The sequence below is a fragment of the Apis mellifera genome, linkage group LG13 (assembly GCF_003254395.2).
Source record: "Apis mellifera strain DH4 linkage group LG13, Amel_HAv3.1, whole genome shotgun sequence".
Classification (NCBI taxonomy): Eukaryota; Metazoa; Arthropoda; class Insecta; order Hymenoptera; family Apidae; genus Apis; species Apis mellifera.
Genome location: NC_037650.1, coordinates 3504222 through 3531867, shown reverse-complemented (window position 1 = coordinate 3531867; position 27646 = coordinate 3504222). Strand labels below are relative to the sequence as shown.

The following is a 27646-nucleotide window of genomic DNA, read 5'->3' as shown; positions in this document are numbered from 1 at the left end:
TGTAATAAGATAACTAGTCAATACTGGGAGAAAACGAGAACGAAGTCAGAGAGTTGCTCAAATTTTCTATTTTCACTTCATGTGTGTTGACGAATCACGTTTGGTCGTTTCTCTTCGAGTAATTAAACTACTCGTATCTTATTTCGATCGATTCGTTCAAATGAAATCCTCCTCCAAAAAATCCTCGCCTCCTGGATTGGCAAACAGAAAGAAAGACAGTATATTTTACAAATCCAACTTGACTTCGATGTCTCGCACAAAACCACAGCATTCAACTACGTTTGCCACTCTTCTCTCCACTCGGTATCACAATGATTCAATGTATTGACTATTTCATTTAATTAATAATCCTCTTCTTGTCATCCATCTTCTAAACGTTCTAAAAAAGTTTGTCGCGACAACGAGCTTTCAGCGATTTCTCTTCCTCGAGATTCGATTCGATATATCAATTTTCGTCGCCACTACGTTCAAGTTCGATTTAACACGAGACTTTATTATATTGTGCTGCATCTGTCGTCTCCGCATTCGCGTCGTACGTATTGCATATATACGACGAGCCTCTACCTTTATTTCCCCCTTTTCCCAACAAACCTCTCCCATGGACGGCGATAAAAAACGTAGCGCTTTTTGTTTACAGATTACATATTACAACATGCGAGGAACGCTAAATCCTGAGTGTCTAAAAATTTGTTCACAATATCATCACCCCATACAGTATCATACATATTTTCTCCCTTTCGTTTCCTTATTATCCCCAATATAATCGCTGTTACAAATCATTTCTTAATAATATAATAATAATATATTCGTTCAGAGAGAGAGAGAAAGAGAAAAAACAAGTCCACGACGAAACAATGACTTTACATCCATCCGAGGCCACTCGAGGGGGGGAGGGGCCATCGTTCGATTAATTTTAATTGGATCTACGCGAAACGTTTTCTTTTCGTAATATCATTATTACGAAACGTAGAGAAATTTCCAATTGATTCCGGTCGAAATGGATGGTCCACGTTTATTATTCGCCGAGGTAACCATTCTACTATCGAATGAAACGGGCTTTAAATGAGGCAGCGCGATTTGTTTCACACTTGCCAGATAAATGTGTACGTGTAATAACCCGTATTATATCGCGCCCGACAATACATCCACGCGCGATGCAGAAATCAATTCGGTCGCCCGCATATTCGCTCGAATCCCGAATGGATGGACAATATAATAGTAATGCACGCTGGCGTACAATTTGCAAATTTTATGCAGAACGTATATACACGTTCGTATATCTCATACTGAAAACTGTAACGGAATTTAAGTAAGTTTTGTAATCGTCGTTTTTGTAAAAAACGGTCGTCGGTAAAATTTGTACAATTGTTTATACATGTGCAGTGCAACTTTAAACTACGCATTGAGCATATACTCCAAATCTAAGAGAATAGAATTAGCTAAAATAACGTTTCTTAATTAATTATGAACCTCTCGATTGGCGAAACGAAAGTATCAATAGAGCAAAATATTTCATTGTTTTCAGTTCTTTTTCTTTTTTTTTCTTTTTCTTTTTTCTTTTTTTTTTTATTTTCCCCTCCTTTTTCTAATACTTCGTTGCACTTCGACGAATCGATATCTATGCAGTTTTCCCTTTTTTTTTCATTGTCTTTCATTTCTTTTTCAACGAAGAAATATTATCAAATCTAAATCTGTCTTCCGACTGTTCAACTGGTCATAAAATACAATAATCACTTTTTCTTCTTCTTCTTTTTTTTTTTTCTTTATCGTTAAAGAATATCGAAGTGGATTTTCTACATATGGCAACTAGCCAGATTTCCTTCGTTATCCCCTTCATCGTTTACAATACAAATTATTTTTATCTCAAGGCAAATATGTTTCACTGTTAGAATTAATCGGTGGCGCCAAGATATTTGTGCACATCTTGTGCGTACATGTACCATTAATACGTATTATTATTCAGTTTCACACCGTTCCTACGTATAAGTAAAGCACTTTGTGCGTACACTAAAAAATATGATAATATCGTAATCGTGTCTCGATAAGAAAAACAAAGATAGATTTGCTGCGATATCGTAGAAATGAAAAATGAAACATAGTTTCTTATTTAAGAAAAAAAAAGAAAAGAAGGAAAGAAAGAAAGAAAGAAAGAAAGAAAAGAAAAAAACATCTAAAGCAATTAATAAACTGCTTTTTCGTCTCCTATTTCCTCAACATATTTCCGTATTCATTACAAACAACGTCATTAACAATAAAGAAATATTCATTGTATTACGTTGCGAATATACTTTACGTATGAATTTTACGATCCGTGAATAAATTCTTTCGATGAGAAAGTTAAAACTGCAAACGAATACTTATTATTATGTCCGTGTATCAACGGAAAATAATTAAACAAGCCATTCATGTCATAATCCCCTCATTGATAATCTTATAATTTACTGTACGTATTGAGTACGTAAAAAGATATAAGACGAAATATTATGCACACGACAGATTGCAACGTTCGAATCCGTATAAGCACGAAAAATAATCCACTGTTTGGTATTACTTGCATTTCACATATAACATTAAATTTCATTTACACGCACACGTCCCTTTTCACGTTTAAATACTAAGATAGGCCATGGCATTATTTCTCCATATATATATATATATATATATACGTAAAAAAGGTCTGACATAATTAAAATTCGCACACTGCACACAACATTTCACGCACAATAGAGAAAAAAAACATTTGGAATCTGAACAAAATGGAGCAACATTTTTTAAAAAAAAGTTTGCTTATATTTCAAACGCAATATATCGTTCATATGCACATCCTTCTCTGTATATAATAATATAACAACAATCTCCCGACTTCCTGGCTTAAACTTAATACCTCGAGCGATATTTCTTGCACTCGAACACGATAATTATTTTATATCAGACCTCTGTAAATACGAAAGCCAATAATCTAATAGCAAAGGCAATACTGTCTTACGTTAAATACTTCATTCCTGATTTCAAAATATTTATTATTCATTAGGCTCCAAAATACCTAATGTATATTTATTGACGAAAGAGAAACTCGTTGTTAATTCAAAGAATATAAATTTTTTTCGTATATTATTTACATCGTTAAAAAATGACGATAACGATAAAGATTTATAAAAATAAATAATAATAAAAATTTTTATACGAATTTAATGGAAGAAAAAATATGATAAAAAAAAAAAAAAAAAAAAAAAAAAAACAAACAGAATATTTCGAAGAAAATGATAAAGTGTCAAGAAATGTATTATTTAAATTATGGAAGAAAGATAAAAAAAGAAATCATCTTGACAAAATAAATAAAGACGCTTGAAGCTATAATTTGTAACTGCTTTAAAAAAGGAGCTGAGTCAATATATGAAACTATTATAGTCATTTCATGACAAGATCTTATTACATGAAGAAGTAAAAAGATATCTATAGAATTATGCATTGTGCAATAAAAAACGTTCAATTCCATAGTGTTTTTTACGATGGTAAAAAATTGATGTATACGCGCGTGTATACTGAGACGTGGTCTCATATATTATCGTGATGATGAACAGTCAATTTATCTCCGATAAATTTTTCAATATTTTAAATCTTAAACCGATGTATTTGAATTGATTTTTTAAAAAATCTAGTTTTGTCTCGGAGATACGTAATATTGTTTTCCTTTCGATCGATGCATTTTTTATCGTTACTATTTTGTACACTTATGTTACAAGGGTGGGATTGATGCTTATTAATACTACGAACTCATATGTGAATTGACAAAAAAAAAAGAAAAATGTACGAATCATATATACCTATATACGATGGAGGACAGAAGACCCATTTTTTTTTTTTGTTTTTTGGCAGGTGCGTTTCACTTTTTATGAAAGAAGTGATAAAAGGTAATGTGTCAAATCATTACCCAATTGATTTCAAGCTTTACAAAAGATTACATTTCCCCGAACGTCTTCGTTTCCTCCGATTTTTTTCCAATTCGGCTGGAGGTTGATTTCTGATAATGCGAACGACCTAGAGCAAAATTATTCAAATCCTTTAACTATTTTTATTCTATATATAACACTCTTTTTAATTTTTTATTCCCTACCTCATGGAATGCAGCATCTACATTTAATGGCGGGTCTTTGGCAGAAGTTTCAATATAAGGTATACCCAACCGGTGAGCCAATTCCCTTCCCTGCTCCTCTGTAACTTTTCTCAAATGTACCAAATCAACTTTATTGGCTACCAGAAGCATAGGATACACATCTCTATCTTTTACCCTAAGTATTTGGGTATAAAAATTCATGATATTTTCATAAGATTGTTTATCAGTCACAGAGTATACTAATAGAAACCCATCACCCTTGCGCATGTATTGTTCACGCATGGCACTGAATTCTTCTTGACCAGCTGTATCTAACACTGTTAGGTACAAATAAACCTTTATACACATAAGAATGTATTATAAAGCTAAATACAATGCACTAAGCATAATCCAAAAGTAGCGGATAGTAGAATTAAATGCAATAAAGCAAGTAAACGTTTTTATTAATGATGTGACTTACCATCTAAGATGCACCATTGTTTATCTACCTCTGTATGTTGAATATAACTATCCTCAATGGTAGGATCATAGTCAGTAACAAATAATTTTTGAAAGAATTGTATAGTGAGTGCACTTTTTCCAACACCTCCATCTCCAACCACGACCAATTTGAAGGTCATAAGGTTGTCATTATTGGGAGGTCGTGTCATACCGCCTCTTGTTCTCCCACCCCCTCCCCCACTGCTCTGCTTTCTTCTGCCTATCCTGTCAACTCTTCTAATGTATTCTTAGTAGCGCGTCTGCTCGTGAATTATCAAGTTTCAGTCTATGATGACTGAGTGCCCCTGAAAGGGTTAACTTAGATTAGATCTGGGTGAAATTATCATGGTATTATTCATATAATACTCGATAGATTCAGAACGTGATAGTTCTGTTTACACGAAATACGAAAACTAAAAAGCTATTTTACAACAACGAAATGTAACGGGTGTGTCAATTATATTTAATAAGACAAAATTAGACGAGAAGTTCCCAACATCTAACTAGGGATTGGCAGGCTATACAACAATAGTTGGATTGTCTCGAAATAATATTATTATATAAAATAAATGATACTCGCCTTACATGATCTGCCACTCCTGTTTCACGTTCTTCCAGCTGTCAGTCTGGGCCACTGTGCGCAACATTCGTATCTATGTGAAAAGTATGTTTGTGTAAGCTTTCAACGTAGTGTCGTATACAATAGGTCTTGTATACTTTTACGACCATGCGCGCATAGGTACTCTAGCGGCATATCTTGTAATTATTATATGCATTTCAGGGATGCCAACAATTTTTAAACTAGCATAATATATAAATAGAAATGTAATTTTAAATAAAAAATATTCTTATTTCCAATTATTTTAAAAAGTCATTTAATAATATAATTTAATAAAGATACTTATCTATTATATTATCTATTATATTATCTACTATATGTTCATATATTAAATATATACATATTATATACAAATAATTTCACTATATTGGCAAACTATTATATTTTCTTGCATTCTACTTCATTCTATAGCTTAAATGTATATGTATATATATATATATATAATATATAAAAAATATATATATAAAATATAAATAATACACGTGTAATTTATGTAAAGTAATTAATAAACTTCTATATCTATATCGTTAAATTAATAATTAAAATTTTTTATATAAATCCACATGTATTTTATTTCATGACAATAATTTCAACATTCATTAAACGTTTTTGTATTACTAATTAAATAATATTGATTTTTGTAAGTATAAATGATAATATATATCGTTTCTAAGCATTAAATTAAATTCAATACATTTCACATTGATGATTTTTAGCTTGATTTGATGGCTTTTTAAATTTTTATATTTCGATTACTTATTAATTTGAAGGTTATGTTCATAACCTTAATTGGACGTAAACAACCATAAATAATCTTCATCTTTTTGATAAAAAATAAGACAAAATATAAATACTATAGAAAATATAAATAATAGAAATTAACTAAAGTTAGTTTTTATATATTTTTTATAGTCATAAACTAAAAAGATATTACTATGGATGCTGATTTATATGATGAATTTGGAAATTATATTGGTCCTGATTTGGCTTCTGATAGTGAAGATGAAAATGAATATGGAAATGCTGGAGATGAAGCAGAAGATAGAGAACGATCAGATGAAGAAATGGAAGAAGACAAAGATGAAACTAGAGAGCAATCGGATCAAGGAAACTCTATGGCAGTTGTATTACACGAAGATAAAAGATATTATCCAAGTGCTTTAGAAGTTTATGGACCAGAGGTAAATCGAATAATTGTATTTCTATTGTTAACTTTAATATTAATATATATTTAATATATTATTAATATATTATAGGTAGAAACATTGGTACAAGAAGAAGATGCACAACCATTGGATAAACCATTAATAGCACCAACAAGAAAACCAAAGTTTCAAATAAAACAACAACAACTTCCGGAAACAACATATAGTATAGAATTTTTAGCAGATATGATGGATGCACCCCATCTCATACGTAATGTTGTGTTGCTCGGTCATCTACATCATGGCAAAACTACTTTGGTCGATTGTCTAGTGAGACAGACTCATCCCTATCTACACAGTGTTACAGATGAAAAACCTTTAAGGTATAACCTACAATAAATGTATATGAATAATTGCAATTAATATTTACAGTTAAAAAATACATATACATATTTATATTTTTTTTTAGATATACAGATACATTATTCACGGAACAACAGCGAGGAGTATCGACGAAAGCAACACCTGTAACTTTATTGCTGCAAGATGTGAAATCAAAATCTTATCTTTTAAATATATTCGATACTCCTGGTCACGTAAATTTTTCTGACGAGGCAACAGCAGCAATACGTTTATCCGATGGCGCGATATTAATCGTCGATGCTGCTGAAGGGGTTATGTTAAACACAGAACGTTTATTAAAACACGCACTTCAGGAAAAACTCGCGTTAACAGTTTGCATAAATAAGATAGATCGACTTATCCTAGAATTAAAATTACCTCCGTTAGACGCGTATTATAAATTAAGACACATCATCGAAGAAATTAATGGACTTATAGCGCTATATTCGGATTCTGAAAATCCGTCTTTTGTGTCCCCTGCAATCGGAAACGTGTGCTTCGCGAGTTCAGAATACAATGTCTGTTTCACTTTGAAATCGTTCGCAGCACTTTATGCTAGAACTCATCCCACTCTTAATGCCAATGAATTTGCGAAACGGTTATGGGGAGATATATATTTTAACTCGAAAACGCGAAAATTTACAAAAAAACCACCGCATAATACCGCACAACGTAGCTTTATCGAATTTATTCTTGAACCATTGTACAAAATTTTCGCCCAAGTTGTCGGCGATGTTGATACAACTTTACCCGATGGTTAGTGAAATCTTTATAGGTTAGGTTATCGAGTTTTCCGTACCGTAACGTAATTTCTGATTTAATTTCACAGTACTAGATGAATTAGGAATAAGATTAACATCGGAAGAAATGAAAATGAATATTAGGCCTCTGTTGAGGTTGGTGTGCACACGCTTTTTAGGAGATATGTGCGGATTGGTCGATATGTGCGTAGCCCACGTTCCCAGTCCTCAATCGCACGCACCGGTTAAAGTTCAACACGTATATACAGGCCCTATGGATTCACCTCTCGCGCAGAATATGATTAATTGCGATCCTAACGTTAGTATATGCGAAATATTTGTATCACGTCTCTTCCACATAGAATCTAACACGAAAATCACTATTTTCACAGGGAAGATTAATGATTCATAGTACAAAAATGTATCCTACCGAAGATTGTACGTTGTTCGTTGTCCTTGGGAGAGTAATGTCAGGTACACTCGAGGCGGGACAACGCGTTCGCGTATTAGGCGAAGCGTATTCGCGTACCGACGAAGAAGATTCTCGAGTTTTGACCGTGGGAAGATTATGGATTAGCGAGGCACGCTATTCAATAGAATTAAACAGAGTTCCCGCAGGCAATTGGGTCCTTATCGAGGGTATAGACAGGCCAATCGTAAAAACAAGCACGATTACCGATCTCACAAATTCGGACGATTTACATATTTTCCGCCCGCTAAAATTCAATACGCAGAGCGTGATTAAAATTGCGGTCGAGCCTGTCAATCCGTCCGAATTGCCAAAAATGTTGGACGGTCTGAGAAAAGTGAATAAAAGTTATCCTCTGTTGGGCACCAGAGTGGAAGAAAGCGGCGAACACGTCGTCTTGGGCACTGGTGAATTATATTTAGATTGCGCGATGCACGACTTGCGACGTATGTATTCGGAGATCGATATAAAAGTCGCAGATCCTGTTGTTGCTTTCGCCGAGACGGTGGTAGAAACGAGTTCTCTCAAGTGTTTCGCTGAAACGCCTAATAAACGGAATAAATTGACGATGATAGCCGAGCCGCTCGAGAGAGGCCTTGCGGAGGATATCGAGGCGGAGCACGTTAAAATCACGTGGAACAAGTAAGTGTGAAAATATATCCCATTCAATTGCAACAAAGCGAAACGTGTCTATCCATTCTTTCACAGAAAACGATTAGGAGAATTCTTTCAAACGAAATACGACTGGGATTTATTAGCCGCGCGAAGCATATGGGCATTCGGCCCAGACGCTACGGGTCCTAATATCTTGGTCGATGATACTTTGCCATCGGAAGTGGACAAAACGTTATTGAACAGCGCTCGTGATGCCATTATTCAAGGCTTTCAGTGGGGAACTCGAGAAGGCCCTCTCTGCGAGGAACCAATTCGAAACGTGAAGTTTAAAATTTTGGATGCCGTAATTGCCCAAGAACCTCTTCATCGAGGAGGTATCTAAAATATTATTATTATTATTTTTCTTTCTTTCTTTTATTTTACGAGCAAAATTAATTTTTTTTCTTTTTACAGGTGGTCAAATAATCCCAACCGCCAGAAGAGTGGCGTACTCTGCTTTCCTCATGGCAACGCCCAGGTTGATGGAGCCATATTTATTCGTCGAAGTTCAAGCGCCTGCGGATTGCGTATCGGCAGTTTACACTGTACTAGCTAAGAGAAGAGGTCACGTGACCCAAGACGCTCCCGTTCCTGGAAGTCCCTTATATACCATCAAAGCGTTCATTCCAGCAATCGATAGTTTCGGATTCGAGACCGATTTACGAACTCACACGCAGGGCCAAGCGTTCTGCCTGTCCGTGTTTCATCATTGGCAAATCGTACCTGGCGATCCGTTGGACAAAAGTATCACGATCCGACCACTCGAGCCGCAACCAGCTACGCATTTAGCTAGAGAATTTATGCTGAAGACAAGAAGACGGAAAGGACTTTCCGAAGACGTATCTATCAACAAATTCTTCGATGATCCTATGTTACTTGAATTAGCGAGACAAGACGTTCTACTGAATTATCCATTATAAACTATTTCCAAGTAATTTCAATTTTGATATAAGAATTTATCCATACCCAATAAATAATTAATTTTACGTAATAATCTATCTATTGTATTTATTTATGCCTATCTTGTCCTCACCTTGTTCCTCTTTATATCCATAAAAAAATATCTTATAGATGAAAAGAAATCTAATTATATTTTTTACATATATTTGAAAGCGTTTCTTCATATTTATCGATATGCGACGTATATACGAAACATTTTCACGATAAAAAGAAGAAACGTTAATCCTATAATTACGTGGTTATAAATAAGAATGTTACTAAAGAATGTGGAATATATTGCGAAAATATATTGCGTATTCGAAAGTAGATTGCAATGTATGGATAAAAAATCGATGTGTATAATTCTGTGTATAAAGTAAAATCATCAAATATTAAACGATTGTATTATATCTACAGTAAAACTTATATTTTTTGTATTACTCTATCAAAATATATTAGGAAAATCAATATAACTATTCAATGTTAAAGATACTCTTCAAATAACGGACATGTTTTTTCACGCGTTGCTATTAAAATACTCGAGTATGCTATTTGTCATATTCGATTTAATACAAAGTTAATCATTTGATACGAATTGAATAATATAAATATCATAAATAATGAGATAAAAAAGGAATAGAAAATCTGAAATGTTTAGCATACGTCGAAGATGGAAATTCGAGATGGAAATGTAAGTATATTGGTCGGGCAGCGCGCGCAGATAGTGGGCGGAGTCGCAACTGCGCATAGTCGAATGGGAGGTTAAAGTGGTCGGGGCTTAGCGCCATTTTACCTACTGTAGCCATGCCCATTCGTCCGCCCATCAGCGTCGATCGACCAAGAGAGTTGTACTGCCTTGATGGACGCAAAACCGGGTTCGTTCAGCGACTGTCTCTTTTCAAGGCGATGTCGCTGAAGCAGACTACCGCGTCGCCGCCGATCGATCAGTCGACTTCACGTACTTCTCTCTCTCTTTTTCCCTCTCTGAAATCCATGCTGCTATATATGCACAATCATGTTTTTTTGACGCTTGATTTTTGTCATGAGGCCGAATCTTCGAATGAAAGTTTTTTTAGGCCTTATTCCAAAGAAACGAAGCCATTTTTAAACGATTAATGATCTGTTATATGGCGCTACAACGCATTTATAATTATATGTCACACTGTAAAATGAATAAAATTGTAAAAAAAAAATTGTAAAACTTTTTTACAGCGTTTTACAAAGAATAATAATTGACGACAGGATCTATCGGTATTGAAAAGAATATAACACGAATTTAAGAATTCGTGTGAAAAGACACGTTAAATAACTAACGTAAACAATTGAAAATACGCAAAAAATGTGTGACACGGATTATTTACGTGTGATGTGCTAACGGACGACACTGTTGGTGCGCAAGATATTTCTCGAATACGGTTCGGTGGCTTTCGTAGCGCGTTATCGGTAGACGGTGTGCTTGTATGCGTAACTATCGTCGTAACTAGAATAACGCCTTTACGATCGTGCAGCCACGTTTGCCTTGTTTGCCAACCATAAGTGCCTCGTTTCTTTGACATACAGACCGAAGTTACGAAACCAGAGGTCTCGATGAATCGTTAATCGAACACGTTTAATAAGCAACTTCGATGTCTCATATTTATTAACACTCGGTGCCAATGTTATACGCTCGCGTATTTATCGTGTGTATTCGTCGATATATCAATTATTATCATAATACGAGACAGATTGCAATGTATAATAGTTCGAAACCAGTATTTTATGCTCGATGCGCCGTGACTGCATTCAACGCATCTAATAATTAGAGCAACGTGGAAAGGGATCGTATTCGGTTCAACGAATTCCACGTACTGATTAACTATGCATAATTTAACGATCTTTCTTTAGAATTTAAAAATATAAATAATATTTGAATATACTTTAACCTAACTTTGAACCAATCATCTCGTTTCAAAACAGATTGAAGAAAGAGGTTTGTTTTCGTAAACATTAGTTAGATACATGAAAGAAAGGAAAGTACTGGAAAAAGAACCGTTGCTTTCTCGCGTCGGTGAATAAAGGTGAAACGATCCACGGTCGATCCGACTTCGAATCGATTGGTTCTTTTTTTTACCAGCATACACGGTCGATCGATAAGGAACGAAACGATCGATCCATTTCAATGGTTCGATCGATGATAAATTTAACGATCGAGGAATACGAAAGGTGAGAAAGTAGTATAATAATAAGTAGAGAGAGGAGAGAGGATTGGGCAAGAAGAGGAAAGGTCGGTAATGACGGAAGAGGACGAGGTCGGAACAGGAAACCGGCTGGTTCGTCGACGCTCGCCGACGCTCGGCGTCGCTCGTGCGGCTCCGTCGTAACGAGGCGGGGTTTAGGCGGGGTCGATACGAACAGAGCCCGTGTCTTCCCATCGTTTCCGTGCAGCGTCGTTCTAATCGCACCGTATCGAAAAGTGGCAGCGACTACCGCCGCAGTTCGGCGCCACCGCTGCACACACTTGCTCTCTTGTTGGCCTCCACCGCCACCGCCACCGCCGCCGCCACCTCCACCTCCATCATCGCCGCCGCCGCCGTCACCACCACCACCACCACCACCAGATCCTCGATATCATCGTGCATCGTCGCACTCATTCGAGAGTCGGCCGAGTGCACCGAATCGAGTCGTGGCCAGAGAGAGCGGTTACGTTACGTCGAGTCGCGAGACGAGACCCCGTGAGTCCTCTACGGGGAGGGGGTAGCGCGGAGGGGAAGATCGAGCGAGAGACTTCGAGGGGGGAGTGCGAGAGCAAGAGAAGGAAGGAGCGATAGAGGCGAGAGCGCGCGCGCGCGCCTGTCGACCCACCGGTCGATCGACAACCACGTCGTCGACGACGGGACAATCACGACGACGACGACAACGGTGAGGAAAATCGCGGTGCACGAGGATAGTAAAGACGAGATCGGGTTACTCCTCTCGATTAGAGCGAGAAGGACGAGAACGTAAGAAGAACGGCCAGAAGGAAAGGAGAAAAACTTAGTAAAGGAGGAAGGGGAAAGAGAGGAGAGAGAGAGTGTGCGTGTGTATGTGTGTGTGTGCGGAAGAGCGAGAGAGAGGCAAGTATCGTGAGGAAGGAAGGAAGGAAGGAAGGGAAAGGAAAGAGAGAAAATCGGGTCGAAATCGTCGGACATGTGCGCGGCGCTGTGCTCGCAAGCAGCAGGGACGTGATGGTACGTAGCTCGCAGCGTGCAAGTTATCAGGATTGCTCGCGGTCACGGGTTCGTGACGACCATGGTGAGGAGTGCGACGGCGTGAGCGACGACAACGAGCGCGCTATCGCGAGAGAGAGCCTCGGGGCGCCGCACGCCGACGGACGGAGCGGCGTTGCCACCTCTCTTCGCCCGCTGCCTCACGAGAAGCGATACGGCAACCAAGAACACCGTCGTTGCCACGTCCGCTGTTACGTTCCGCTGCCAGCCGGGACGGCAGCTCGCTGGCCACGGCGACCATCTCTCTCGCTACGCTGGTAAGCACCTACACGTAAGCCTCTCTATACCGCCCTGAAACGTGTGGTAGTCGCGTGAATCGACCGACAAGACGGTACTACACTCGGTGTACAACTCGCGATCCTCTGCCGAAGATAGGAGCGCTGCCCGCCGCGATGCTACCCGCGAGATCCTGTTGCCTGGAATAGCTACCGTGGTTCTCTCGGACCGGTACGTCGACGTTTCAAGCGCAAAAACGCTCGAACCACCGATGTTACCGTGGCAACGCTCCTATCGACGATGGCTTACCCTCGCGATTGTCGTTCTTTTTTCGTTTCTCTTTTTTTTTTTTTCTTTCCTTCCTTCGCTTTTCCCTTTACCGCCTCGCGATTCGATTCGTTTCTTCCGCTACGGCAAGATCGCACGTCCTCGCCGTCGTACGTCGTGATACGTGATCAGAATCGTAGCGATGGTTTACGCGTCCAAAAATTTGGATCACGATTCTCTCACACGAGAATCACATCGACGTTAAAAAAGCCGCGACATACGCGGTGAACGAATTAGGTGGTCTCACGGGACTTGGCGCCAGACCTTTCTCAAGTTCGAACGCCAAAGCCCTTCTACTCGTCCTCTCTCTCTCTTTCTCTCTCTCTCTCTCTCTCTCTCTCTCTCTCTCTCTCTCTCTCTCTCTCTCTCTCTCGTTTTCCCCTCTCGCACGTTCCGTCTCCTCTTTTCCTCCAATTCCTCATTGCTTCTGCCATTCTCGATGACTCGTTTGTGTACTCGTTGTGTATCCGCGGCTTTTGGACGGATCACTGGCAAGAACGAAGTTTCTGAAACGCGAGCAGTTGAGTCATGTCGTTGACAACGCAGGTGGTCGAGCCTTTCCTCCTTTCTTCGAGTTCGTTAGCCATGCGCAGTGACACTTGGCCTCTGTTATTATCGCGCGGGAGATCTGTGCGCGCGAGCTCTAAAAACCTAGTTTTTCCAGGCCGACGTGGTCGCGTGACTGGTTGGTTTCACTGTCAAGTACCTTTCACGCGAGATCTTCTCGTTGCTCGTCGCACGCGTAAAGTGCGCGATTCTATCCCTATTCCTCGATCAAGAAAATTTTCCTTAATCCAGATCCTCGCCAGGATAACGTTGGTCCAAAAGAAGGAAGAAGGGAAGCAAGAAATTATTAACGGAATAGGAGGGAACCGATTTTGACGATTTTTCGATATGTTGCAAAAATCAATATTTTAAACAACTCTTTGCTTTTTCTTTTTCGTAGCGCGTATAGGCTACTACGTATTCTGTTAAACACATGGCGACAACTGTGACGGATGAACTAGTATAAATAATACTTGCTCGTGGTAGATTTGAAATGAAAAGAAATACAAAGCAATCTTGAGCTATCGAAATTGCAATGAATATTAACATAATTCTTTATATCTATCTCTTAATGTATTTATTGACAAAGAATCAATGATATCTACGAGAGAAATTCTATAAAATAGCAACAATCTTTTTTTACAAATACCAAAGGAATTGAGCCTGAACAAGTGATTTATTATTCAAAATATTAATTTCTGCAACATTTCCAAAAACTATCAAGATGGTGAGGACCTCCCTGTTTCGAATAATTACCGCAGGAAGCGGTTTTTTCCATCGTCGTTTAACGCGAAAAGCAACTTGCTATACAGTGGCGCGCGAAATCAGATTTGTTATTTTAAATATTCGTATTATGCTCGTCAACAGAGACATTTATATGATCGAAAATATCATCGAATATTGGTCAAGAGATAAGTAGAAAAAAAGAGAGAGAAATAGAGAGAGAGAGAAGAGAGGAGAAGAGAAAGCATCCCCTTTAAGAGATAGACCTTAAAGGCACACGGCGTAACTCGTTTCTCCCCTCTTAGATTTCACGAGATATTTCATTATTCTAAATATATCGACGGCATGTACGAGTCTCGCGTAAATGGAAATCGCCGCTGCTTCCAATGTATCCTAATGTGATTACGTGCGTGTGTTCCCTCCCATTCCCCCTCCGTGCGCGCGACTACCTGCATTTCGGAATCCTCCAACCATTATTAGAATGCACATCGATATCGCTGTTCCCGGTATTAATGCGTACGATACGCGATTTAATTTTAGATAAGCCAAAGATCGCCGATCTCTCTGACTCGTCCTCAGACTGTCATTCTGGATAAATCATAACGACGCGTATAAATTTTAAGAAGAGATTTTACTTGGAAAAGTTAGGTTAGAAAGTTTCTCTTTACGGGCACACCGGATGCACGAACGAAAACATGTTGCGTTAGTTAATTAGAAAAATATATATATATATATATATATTTAATCGTTGCTCTTTGGTCTCGTGGATTAACAATCGGATGGCACAGCTGTTTCAGAACCGAGTAGCGACATGGAGGCAAAGGAGAGGGAGAAGCCGCTGGTTAAAGACTTGAACGAACATATCGTATGTCCTCTGTGCAGAGGCTACCTCATAGATGCAACGACTCTCGTGGAATGTCTGCATTCTTGTTAGTATTCCTTTCGATAAAGATTCTCGTCTCGTTGTACAGGTCAATCGAACGAATTTTCGACGCAATTCATCGTCGATTCATTATCATTGATTTGCAATGGAAAAAAAAAAAAAGTTCAAACAAATCAAAGTTATCTGCATAATGTAATACACGCTCGCGTTACAACGACGCGAATATAATAAAGCGCGTGCCGTACCTCGAACGGCTGTATCTACTTCGCGTGCGTGAAATAGTCCATCCGTTCGTCTGCCCTTCTGGCAGGGTGCTAAATTCGAGAAGGGTGACTAACCCGCCTCGTTCCGTGCGTTTTTTAACATAACACCGGGGACGAGAATTTTCAGATGGCAACAAATTTAATAATAAAAATATTAACGCGAGTACTTCGAAAAAATTTTGCAAAGTATTTCTGTGTACAATTAAGTAGTACATATCGAACCGATATTCAGTTTGCAGAGGTTGTATAGTGAGACGGTTGAGCAGCGGTGCCAGAGCGTGTCCCGTGTGCAATGTCGCAACGTCTCCTCCACTCTTGCCGGACGTAAAGCTGCAACGACTTGTATATCTTATGGTACCCGGCCTCTTCCGGTCGGAGCTTGAACGAAGGCGTCATTTCCGGCTGGTCAATCCACAATGCCCACCTTTGGCCTTGCCCTTGGGCGCCCTAAACTTAACCTTGGACGATTTCGTCAGCCTGAGTTTATGCGAGCTCGACGAACCGGAAGGAGAGGCGGCCGTCCACGAGGCGGAAAACCGTGCCGGGTCACGATACCGGGCGAACGCCGATCAAACGAAACAGGAAGACACGATTCAGGTTAGAAATACACGATACCTTAAGTGTCCGGCAGGAGTCACTGTTCGACACTTGGTTCGATTGCTTATGCTGAAGAGGGGATGGGAGGAAGCGAATTCTCACGGGACGAATCTCAATAAGATCGAGATGCTGTGCGAGAAGAGCAACGAAAATCGGCGGAATGGCACGAATGGCACGATGGTGTTGGATCAATCTTGGACTCTGCTCGATCTCGCCTGCATATTTGGTTGGAAGAGAGTGAGTTTCTTTTTTCTCTTCTCTCTATCTCTCTTTCTCTCTCGTCATCTTTACGTTATTATCCTTTCCATTTCTACGATATTTGCTTTCCTTTTTTGTATCGATTTATTTCAACTTATAACAACGACCGATCATTTATTTCGCGATAGCCTTTTTATCATTTCCTGTTACATCGGTCGTACCTAGAACATAAACTCATGACGTTGGATAGATACAATAGGGAAAGCGATAACTTTTGCCGTTACAGGAAGCGCCTATGAAGCTGTTTTATCGCGTGTTACGTAAGGAGGATATTGTCTCCGTTTCAAGTGAGAACTCCTTCAACGACGAGACAACCAAGGATACCGCGACAATGGAAAATATTCAACGGCCACCGACACCACCTCCCAGCCCCAAGCCTGTCCAAGAGTGCGGTCAAGAGGACGAGGGCGGCCATAAAATTTTAGAAAATAACACGGAACCGTGTCAATCATCGTTGAAGAGCAATTTGGAGCGCGACAAGGAGCCGAAAGCGAAGAAGCCCCGATGCAAAGTGACTCCTGTCATGAGAACACCTAATCTTGTATCGATACAAGCCAGTCACGCGGCTGAAAGTTCCAAGTCGAAAGAATTGGCGAAGCTGGAGCATCGTAAGCACAGGAAACGGCGAAACAAACGTGTGATCGCCGAGATAACCACCACGCCGAGGGAGGATTTGTTGAAGCTGAAGGTTCGATTGACCCCGTGCCCGCCCAGGATCACGTCGAGCAGCGGAAGTGGCCAAGCGAAGGAGAAATTGTTGCAAATGAGGGCCGTGAGACGGGAGAAGATCAAAAGCACGGCGATAAATCAGCAACGTTCGTCGGGCACGTCGTTGACGCGAGAGGAAGGTGCGAGCACGAAGGAGAATATCGGAGAGGCGGAAGAGACTATAGAAGAAATAATAGACAGTATACCGGACGAGGTTGTTCGAATCGCACAAAATATAACTACCCAACAAGGGGAAGACGCGTCGGCATCAGCGGGGGAAAGGGTGGATCAAAGGAACGGTGGATCCCCGGCTTGCAAACCACCGCCGCCCAAGAAGGAAGAAGCTGAACCTTCTGAAGTGTTGAAAAGAACGTCCGAACAGATGGAGGCGGAACGGCCGAAGAAAGACGAGGAAATTCTCCGCCGATTGGGCCTGGTAGCCGTGAACGAGGCTGGCGACAATTTCCGCGACAAAGCGAGGCAACGCGTTCAAACGAACGGGGAAAAGATCGATAGTTTGGATAGAGAGAAACTGGAGAAACAATTGCGGGAGAGCAAAGCAAATCGGGTGAGAAGTTTGTTGGCCGAGAAACAGATGCGCGACACGTTGAAAACGATGTCGAAGACAAAGGAGGAACACCCTGCACCCTTGCCGGTCAACACCCCACCGAAAAAGAAAGGCCCGCCCCCATTGGCGCCGCTGAGGGTCGCAAAACCTTCCGGTTTCGCCGCGTCGAGCGCCATTTTAGAACCGAATAATTCGAAATACGAGATCCCGTTGGATCTAAGCAGTGGCGGGACCGTGCACAATAACGTGCTCGATCTTTCCGCCAATTTATCGGCCGCCAATTTCTCTCTGTCCCCTTCCTCGTCTTCGTCCTCCTCTCCTTCGTCCTCCTCCTCCTCCTCGTCGTCGTCGTCGTCGTCGTCGTCGTCGTCGTCGTCGTCATCGTCGTCGTCGTCGTCATCTTCCTCGACCTGCTCCATATCCTCGTTGAATCCAAGACCGCCACGTCCGCCCATCACCCCGGCAAGCTTGTTACGTGGGAAGGCGAAGGATCATCTGGATCAACGACGAGGCCAAGATTCCAATTTGATGACACTTTCTGATGCGGCTGTTTCCCTGTTAAGCGGTTGCATCGCCGACGAGAACTCGGTCGATTCTTTGATGCTCAGCTCGGCTAATCTCGCAAGCAAGGTGGCCCTACGAATACCGCAACCTCATCAAAGAATCTCCGGTTTTGGGATGAAAATCAAACCGAATCTGAGCATCCGCCACATCCCTAATCCCCAAGCTGTGGTAGCATCGCAATACAGAAATCAAAGAGTCAGTTATTTCAACTCCGCCTCGCAACAACCACCGTAAAATGAATTATTTTTGACCGACTGAAACACTATTTCGATTTTCCTCTGTCCTGAAATTTTCTTTAAATTACTTCCTATATTATTATTATTATTATTATTATTATTATTAATATTATTATTAATATTATTATTATTATTATTACTATTATTATTAATATTAATATTATTATTAATATTAATATTATTATTATTATTATTATTATTGTTATTATTATTATTGTTATTGTTATTACTTAAAAATGCTCCTATGGAAACAAGATTCCTACGTGACCAATCCAAAGGCTGTATGTTACCATATATATTTTACCTATACCCGCTTCCTATAATGTTTCTTAAAACAATGATGAATTTTCGTACGGGCATAAAGACGCATGGAAAAACTTGAACGATTAAAAACTTCAAAGAAAGAACGATGAGAAGTTGATAAAGTTGAATAGATGATTTTTACTTTCGAGGATCAAGATGAGAAAATTTTCAAAAAAAAAAAAAGATCGTTCGATGCGAGATTTTTTACATTGAAACAACAAAAAAAAAAAAGAAAGAGGGAGCATATTACCAATTAGCAAATTGGTAACGAGTTAGTCTTAACCGTGTGTCTTTTTGCCTCTTATTATAATAAGAATTCAATGGCGGTATTCCATACCGTTGTTATCTAGATATATTTAAGCTACGTATGTTCGTAATGCATGTATGTGTGTCTATGATCAACCATTAAAAAAAAAGAAAAAAAAAATACAAATTATACCCTACCTTCTGCCCAAAAAAAGCTGACAGATTAATTTACGAAAAGTGTCGGCGATTCGTCGCTCTATTATTCGGCAATGATACCAACCGCTGACAGAGATATATTAAACGTATAGTATATAACGTATGGTTAAGGGTTGTAGCGATGAGAATACAGGATGAATGATTAGAATGGAACGATGGATGGATGACGGATAAGCTTTCTTGTCCCTCCTCCCTCCTCCCTCCTTCCCTCCTCTCCCTCCCTCCCTCCCTTCCCTACCCCCACATGTCATCGCTCCTTTTTTAGAATCTTAGAGAAATATGTACTTCATAGAGATGCCAAAGAACGCCAGAGAACGTGTGCAATGTATTAGTGCAATTTAATTATCGTCTATACTATAATATAATATATTACAAGCGATTTATTGCGATATACAAGTCCAATTGAGTAAAGGGGTGGATTACTTTAGCACGCGGCTAAAAAGTATGCGGCGATCTTCTGAGAAATTGGACGCGCTAACGAAGCTAACGAAGAGAAGTTTTGCAAAAGAAAAAAAAAGAAAAATGTTTTAATGTACGCTCGATTCCTCTTCGAGATATCGAGATGTACCGTTGAATCGGGAATTTAAATATACGTGTGCATTTCTCTAAAGAGAATGCGTATCATATGTAAGGAAGTTTTTATTTTATAAAAGCGTAAACTCATATCGCTGTTATTGATTTAAGAATGATATATTATCGTGTGATAATATATATATATATATATATATATATATATATATATATATATATTAATATATATTATCGTCGATGAAACGCTTTAAAAAAAATATTGAGAAAGAAAAAAATTAATCGAGTGCGTTGGAAGCTCGTTGTGCGTGATATACGATTTTTAATGGTGTATTCGAAATTTGTACAGTCGAATAGAATTGCCCCCCTCCCCCCCGTATTAGGACAGCAATAAAGATGAACTTGATTTGAAAGGAAATTTTAAATAAAACGTTTACTGGGAAACAAAAATCCAGATCCTACTCGAACGATCAAAATAATTCGATATTAATGCACGCATCGATCGAGCGTACACGTTGCGTAAAAAAAAAAATTTTACGATATCCAATTATCGAATGAGTTAAGGTGGGTATGTAAAAATAACAACGTTCAAAACGTTTCTAGTCGAGATATAAATTTTGAAAAAAATGGAGGAAAGGTGCCAATAAAATGCGAATAGAGAAAAAAAAAATGGATAATAACGCATAAATTCGCGACGAAATATAATTCAGAGATTTGAATTAATCACGAAATTTGCGTCAACTAGTTACATGGTTACCCATCGTCGATAAATGTTTGAGAAAAGGGAACCGCACGATTTTGAATAAGCTAAAAATCAAAAAAAAAAAAAAAAAAAAAAACTGCCAGTTTAGAGGGAAAAAAAAACGAGGTAACTTAAAACATTAGAAATCATTGCTCGTTAGAATTTATAATGAACTAAAAGGGACCCAGATTTTTTACACGTTATTTTTCTACGACCTTTTTTAAAACGGCATCGCGTTACGTTTCTACTATTACGATCAATCGTTATTTATCTATCGATCCGCCAATTACACAGAATAGTTACATTGAAAACATAATAAAATTCGCTCGAACTTACGATGACTTACGAAACGATAAAGTAGCCACGAAGACTGTAAAGATTTTAATATCAAAATTGTTCCAAGAATAGATAGTTGCCATGTAACTGTACGTAAGTTGAAATATTAACCCATTGTTTGAAGCAACATTCATGTACTTCCTTATTAACAACACGACCAGTACGTACCGTATCCAAAGTTAGAATTCGAAAAGACTTGAACGCACGATGTATACCTGTTTAGTGAAGGCAATATACCTGTATACTGTGACAAAGGGTCGTCAAATTTTTCCCAACTTTGAATATCTCGAGGACAATTTCTTGAACCATTGTGCCCAAAATGTGACGTATCGTAAGCATAAATTGCGAGAAATAAAAAAAAAGAAGAACGAAGAGAAATTTAAATTGTCGCGATTGCGATTTTTGGACGAGATCCGTGCGATCGAAAATTTAAGGGGAAATGAATTTAAGTTAAAAAGAAAAAGGAAAAAGGGAAATTGTGATTACAATAAAGAAAAGATACGAATTATTTTTTATCATCCCGAAGCCTTGTTGTTCGTAAAAACGTGTAACTACGTAAAATTTTCGTTTTTCACGGTTTAAGATTACGATTTTTAACGATAAGCCTGATGCTTCGAAAGCATTTTCATGATAATTCTATGGAATAGTATGCAATTAATTACTATCAATTACTATCAATATTATGCCCATACCTCAATATTAAATATAATATAACGCAGTACAGTATTTCCATAATAAACAAGTTGTGAGTTGTAATCGAACTAAAAATGTCTATAATCATTCAGAATATAATTATTAAAATATTTAAAGTTATTTTTATCCCCAATTGTTTAATCTTTGATTTAAACAATTTTATCAGATTGTTTCAATTGTTACTTATCATTAGAATGGTCCTAAAATTGCCAATTTTATTATTACTCAGTGCGTACGATTTGACCAAGATCGAATTATATCGAATGAGCCAAGAGATAAAGCACTGTATTCGTTTTATCGAAATTAAGACAAGAAAAATAAAAAAAAAAAAAGAAATGGAAAATTATCGTAGATTAAGTTGCAAAATAATTCAGGTTATGAATGCATATTATATTACTGTATATCTAGTACCATTGATCGTTCGAGTATCTAATTATCCATGTCATTATCGCAAGGTTCTCTGCGTTTAAAAACGCGCCGCGTTACATCTTGTCGACGATTAATCGGCAATGTTTGTTATCGCTAATTAGTTAGCGTGATTATCCCTATGTTTTGTTAAAATTGTTTTTTAAGAATCATATTACAGTGTACGATCATTGCTCGTCAATAAATCGTGATGTGTATAATCACAAACGTGTCCACTTCATTCTCCTCTACCTCCTTTATACGATTACCTTATTAAATTACCGCAATTTACACAACTTTAAAAAAATTTCATCGTGTTTTTGTTCAAACGATACATATATAATTGCGTAAATTAAAAATTGTAAACAATATAGGAAACAGTACGAAACCAATAAGAATTTTCGCGATAATCCGATGCCTTCACCACACATCTGCGCCATTTTTAAATTCGAATGGAATCGAAACAAACTATTGAAGCAAAATTTTTAAAATTTACGAGGCGCGCAATAACAATTCTGGGGAATTTTACCAAAAATATAAATAAATAACGGAACACGATGTCTTGAAAACTTGAACAATCAAAAAGAAAAATGGCTCGAGAATGGCATACAGTCAAAACAAGTCGCTCAAGGCTTACTCACATAATGGCGGAAGTATAAATTTAAAAAGATTAACCATATTTTTCAAGTTACAAGTTGCAACTCTGCCTGCCCAATGGTCTCAAAAAGATACCATAAAAATGTATAAAAGGAGAAAAGAATCAGGTATAGACTTCCGCAAATGACCTTCGTTACCTTCGGCCCCCTCGCCCTCTTCGACCCGAGCTAGGAGGAGGGGGCGGCGAAGGTAAAAAAGGCGAGGAGGGTACGAAGGATGCCTACCTTCGACAACCTACATTAGGTACAGGAGATGTGGAGTCAGCCTGCGGCCGCGGGCCACGGAAACTCGGCCGCTGATTGGCTACAACCTCCCCCAGGGAAGTGCGTTGCGAGCGTCGGAAGTGAAGAGGGGTAAGCTTACCTAAAGCGAGACGTTTATACACGAGGCGAAAGGCTCGCTCCCGAGGAGGATCGGCGCCTCCGCACGCGGCCACGCTCCCTCTCTGCCCCAACGCATCGTGTACAATCGACCACCGCGGTAACCATTCCCCTTCTCTCTCTAATAATCCGTTTCTCTCCCTTTCCCCCCTGATACTCTTCCGATTTCGGTCTCCCTCTTTTCTTCTCGCACCCCTCCGTTGCCCCGGCCGGTACGCACTAATGCCGCCACCTCTTCGATCCCTCCACAATCTCCCGTTCCGACGCGGCCTGCCCTTGTCGTCCTCCATCCCACCGTGCTATCCTTTTACTGGCTTCTGTTTACGCACGTACACACGTTCACACAGCGGGCACGAGGAAGCGAGACGACGCGTTGGGTGAAAAGAGGCAGAGACGGAAATATCTGGCGAAGGGTGGACGGACGGAGGCGGGTAAGAGAAAGAGGGAGAAAGGGAAAAGAAGGGGAAGATAGATAAAGCGAAGGAAAGAAAAAAAAAGAGGAAGGAGGAAAGGAGGAAGGAAAGAGAGAGAGAAAAAAGAGGAGAGGATGGAGAGAGAGAGAGAGACGATAAATCGTACGTGGATAAGGAGAAAGAGGGATGGCAGGTAGAGAAGGATGGAGAGGGAGGGAGAGCGAGAGTGGAAAGGGAAGGGTGGAAAGGATAGAGAAGGAGGAGGGTATTGAAAAAGAGAGAAAAGGTACGCGTGCCTACATGAACTTACACATATAAAAGGGGACGCAAGTGCATGTCGTGTCATCGGCTACGAGGGATACGCACACACTCGTCCGCACCCTCCTGCTGCCGAATGTAGTGGAGAATGAATAATGTACCCACGTACAGCCGATGTCAGGAGGGGCTCCAGGGAATGTAAGCATCGGCCCGTCCCCTCCGAAGGCTTTGTAGGCCGTTTATCGAAACGGCGTGGCCGTCTGCGACAGGATTGCACGTAGGCGATCGTAGGATGCCGCCGTTCTGGCTGCCACCTACCACCAACTTATATCCACATGTATTAACGCTACCGATCATCAATTCGTTTCGAGCTCCGTCACAATTATCGCTATACCATTTCTAGGATCGGTATCATCGGGAATCATCGATCATTCCCCGATGATCGTCCTCTTCGAAAATCGCCATTGCTATACCTCTTTAGCGATTCTTTTTATCGCTACGATACGAAATAATAAACGATACATATTCAAATAGACAGATAGATGGTTTCGTGAAAGGGAGGGGGAATCTGAATTCGATAAATTAATTGGAAATGTTTTACGAGGGAGTGGCGCGAGCAGTTAATGACTCGTCTTCGATCGCTACACGCAAATAGGTGGAGTAGCAGGAGGCAAGCAGCGGAGAATCGGCCTCACGCGGCTCCACAAAACACGTGGAAGGTTTCCCAAAAGCGTATATCGACCGATAACGCGGCGCAGGCTCACTGGAGATCCTGCACGTATACCAATATATCCTCCGACCGAACGTTCGGATCGGGCCGCCCACGTATCACCTACAGGTTCTACACACCGAGAAGGGAACGATTCGCGGAACGGTGGACAAAGAACGGGCCGAGGAAACGGAGAAAGGACTAAAGGAAGAGATAGCTGCGGAGCCCATCTAGCGGCGTCTCATTCGCTCGTGATTCCAGCCGCGTTCCACAGCTAAACGACCGACCATCCGTCCAAGCCCTCCTGGTGGGGATAGCCCTCCAAGGGATCCTTCCAGAGAAAGCTTCGGGAGGAAGCCTACGGTCGGTGTTTTCAACCGATGTATGCTAGAGGGGAGATCTGCAGGGCTCGAGGGCTCGAGGGGAAGGGAACGTACACGCACCATGCGAATATTTTTGTCGGCATCCTCCAACTGTTCGGGAACCGGTAGAAGGGGGAACGGTTCTTAAAGTACACCCAGGGAGTGTCAGGATTGGAAGGTCGATTACCGTGGTGGGAGTATGCTGTTAGTCGCCTTATAGCTGACTGGTGTAATTAAAAACGCCCGTAATTAATATTTCTCGATCGAGATTCGTCATCGGTTTTTCGTGTTTCGCTAAAATTCGATCCATCCTTGCTAATTTCCCGAATCTCCCCGTCTCTCCTTACGAATTTAGACACCGGTGGACGATACCTATTCAGTCAGATTTTTTTCATCCGTAAGGAGAGGATTTTTAGCGACCTGATGCGACTGCATCGTGCGAAGAACGCGAATACATTCGTTATACACCGGAGAAATTAATTGTCACGGTATATTCAACGCGAAACAAAGACGTCTGCTGACACTATTGTAATATCGTGCATACGTTTCAAACTTTCGAAACGATTGGTTCTCCTGCTCGTAACCCATGAAACAGGCTTATCGACACTGGCTGTAATGCAATGTATTTACCGCCATTTTGGTTCCCATTCGGATTAACCGCCCGAATTCTCGACCCTTTCGTACTCCGTTCCATGAGATTAATTGTTAACTCGTGTTCTTTATTAAATATTCAACCGCGTTGTTTATCGTAACGCGAGCCTTGACGATTCGTTCGATATTCAAACGGCATCTCTCTTCCCGTCCCGACATCTTCATCGGCGACAGAACTGCGTCGATCTGGAAATATCGATATTTCGAATACCGATTCCACTAGATTTCTAATAATAATCCTGAGAATCGGGAGCTTTACGTGTCTCCGGTCAGAGGAAAGCGTTGGCGGATTGAAAGATTATTCGACAGCGCAAGCGCGCCGTACGTGCAAATAGCGAGCGGGTGCACGTCACGGAGATCTGTACGCTGTACTTGCACACGAAGACTCGCATTCGGACACTTAGGTACGCAGATGCGAATGCAATGCATCTTCGTGATATCCTCAATGATTTTTGTCCTTGCACCCGTTCTCCATACTCGACTTTCGATGCAATTTCGATGTGCAATTGACGAAAATGTCGATCCGTTCGGGGCAGAAAATAAGAAAAGAACGAGCTCGTCGGATCGAGCTGAATACCGTTATCTCTAACTTCCAATCTTTCCAACTAAAATCGGGAGCTATACCTCTCGTATATCTATAACCTTGTACGTTTTCACGTTACTCACGTTCGATGAATGGAAAATAAAAGTAATGGAGTTTCGCCTGGAACTAAAAAGTTGCATCTAAATGGATATTCAGTAACAGAGGTCAGCCGACATTTGCAGTTGATAAGAAGTAAAACGGATGTAGGTATGATTAAATGTTGCGCAACGTTAGTAGAGTCTAGATTAGATACACCGTTCCGTCATGTCGCCGCTTGTTTTCGGTAGGGACCAAAATGGCGGAGTTTAGGGAACAGGAAATATTATCGGAGTGCGATTATTTCAGATTCCTACAAATACAAAATGAAATTGATACGCAAGTTATATAGGTAAATGTTAGTACACCATGAAATTTTTTTAAGTTGGATTAATGATAATGTTGGCTACGTACACGCTTGTATTTTTGCCATTTGCTACGTCGCTGCAAACTGTAAGCCGATTTTTTTACGATTTATAGATCTATTGTTCCTCGGTATTGATCTATCGAAGATTAATTGCAGATAATTATACTTTCCAACGTTAAATGGCATTCTTGTTCTTTCGATGAATTAAGCTGAGATCTATCTTTCATAAAACGCCAACTTCTTATTTGAGATACGAATGATACCGGGACGAATAAAAATTTTTTATTCACTTGCCATTTACGATCATTCCTTTTTGGAGGGGAATTGTGACAAATACTATATCGAATATCTTGTTTCCTTGATGAGCTTATGTAATATACGTATTGAATTTTTATACAGAGAAAAGCATCAAGAAAAACGATAAACATTTCTTACAGAATTGTCAAACTACGTTACGTAATAAAATTCAAGAAGTAGAGTCTAAAAGAAGAGGAATGTTGAATATTTGAAATTGAAAAAAAACTAAACTGTAATATTTGCGATATAGATACATGTGAAATTAAGATTCGTAATGAAAATATATCGATTTCCTGGTAATTCTACCTGATTTTACCGTCGATCAAAGGACCATACGTTGCTCGTTTCGCGATAAGTCAACATTGGTTTTTCGAACGTAAACGCATTTATTCAAACATAGGCGGAAATTCACCTAGTTGCAATCCGAAATACCGATTTCCGTTGCTAGCGATGATGTAATTGGAGGTAGGAGAACGATGAAGGAAGAAGAAGGCGAAGGATCAGAGCTAGGGGGTCGTTTCTACGTTCGCAGAGAGGCGAAAGAGAATAACGAGAGGGGCAGAGAAAGAAAGAGAGGACGAAACGTAATGCACGAAGAGAGGGGTAGCTCGAAAAGGGTGAGGTATCGGCGCACGAATAGAGGGGAGCTCGTAACCCGGCTGGTAACGCGGCGTGATCCTCGATGGGGTGAAGGGGGAGTAGTCGCTCGTTCGTGTGTTCCGTGTAGTACACTAGTGTCGGTACGTACCACTCGGCAGAGAGAGGAGG

General features: G+C 39.9%; 3 protein-coding genes across 8 annotated transcripts; 2 read left to right on the top strand and 1 right to left on the bottom strand.

Annotated features, from left to right (window-relative positions):
- Nucleotides 1-3825: 3825 nt before the first annotated feature.
- On the bottom strand, nucleotides 3826-5366 carry LOC410415 (ras-related protein M-Ras). 3 transcript variants are annotated; one of them, XM_006558518.3, is made up of 4 exons: nucleotides 5175-5366; nucleotides 4575-4889; nucleotides 4115-4431; nucleotides 3826-4038 (listed from the first exon to the last, which is right to left on the bottom strand). In XM_006558518.3, exons 2-4 carry the CDS (start codon nucleotides 4762-4764, stop codon nucleotides 3949-3951), a joined length of 597 nt encoding a protein of 198 aa, XP_006558581.1. In that variant the 5' UTR covers nucleotides 4765-4889; nucleotides 5175-5366; the 3' UTR covers nucleotides 3826-3948. The 3 variants fall into 3 exon arrangements, with proteins under 3 accessions (XP_006558581.1, XP_006558580.1, XP_006558579.1); XM_006558517.3 differs by having other exon boundaries at nucleotides 4575-4899; nucleotides 5180-5366; XM_006558516.3 differs by having other exon boundaries at nucleotides 4575-4899; nucleotides 5175-5364.
- Nucleotides 5367-5785: 419 nt separating this feature from the next.
- Nucleotides 5786-9619, top strand: LOC410414 (116 kDa U5 small nuclear ribonucleoprotein component). Its single transcript, XM_393894.7, has 8 exons — nucleotides 5786-5853; nucleotides 6126-6394; nucleotides 6470-6741; nucleotides 6828-7516; nucleotides 7590-7819; nucleotides 7893-8611; nucleotides 8678-8958; nucleotides 9038-9619. The coding sequence occupies exons 2-8, from the start codon at nucleotides 6149-6151 to the stop codon at nucleotides 9541-9543; spliced, it is 2943 nt and encodes a 980-aa protein (XP_393894.1). The 5' UTR covers nucleotides 5786-5853; nucleotides 6126-6148; the 3' UTR covers nucleotides 9544-9619.
- A 2492-nt stretch (nucleotides 9620-12111) lies between these two features.
- Nucleotides 12112-22092, top strand: LOC100576671 (polycomb group protein Psc). Of its 4 annotated transcripts, XM_006558514.3 has the most exons (5): nucleotides 12112-13064; nucleotides 15160-15267; nucleotides 15408-15548; nucleotides 15998-16599; nucleotides 16847-22092. In XM_006558514.3, exons 3-5 carry the CDS (start codon nucleotides 15431-15433, stop codon nucleotides 18692-18694), a joined length of 2568 nt encoding a protein of 855 aa, XP_006558577.2. In that variant the 5' UTR covers nucleotides 12112-13064; nucleotides 15160-15267; nucleotides 15408-15430; the 3' UTR covers nucleotides 18695-22092. The 4 variants fall into 4 exon arrangements, with proteins under 4 accessions (XP_006558577.2, XP_006558578.2, XP_006558576.2 ...); XM_006558515.3 differs by lacking the exon at nucleotides 15160-15267 and having other exon boundaries at nucleotides 12112-12460; XM_006558513.3 differs by lacking the exon at nucleotides 15160-15267.
- The last annotated feature ends 5554 nt before the right edge of the window (nucleotides 22093-27646 follow it).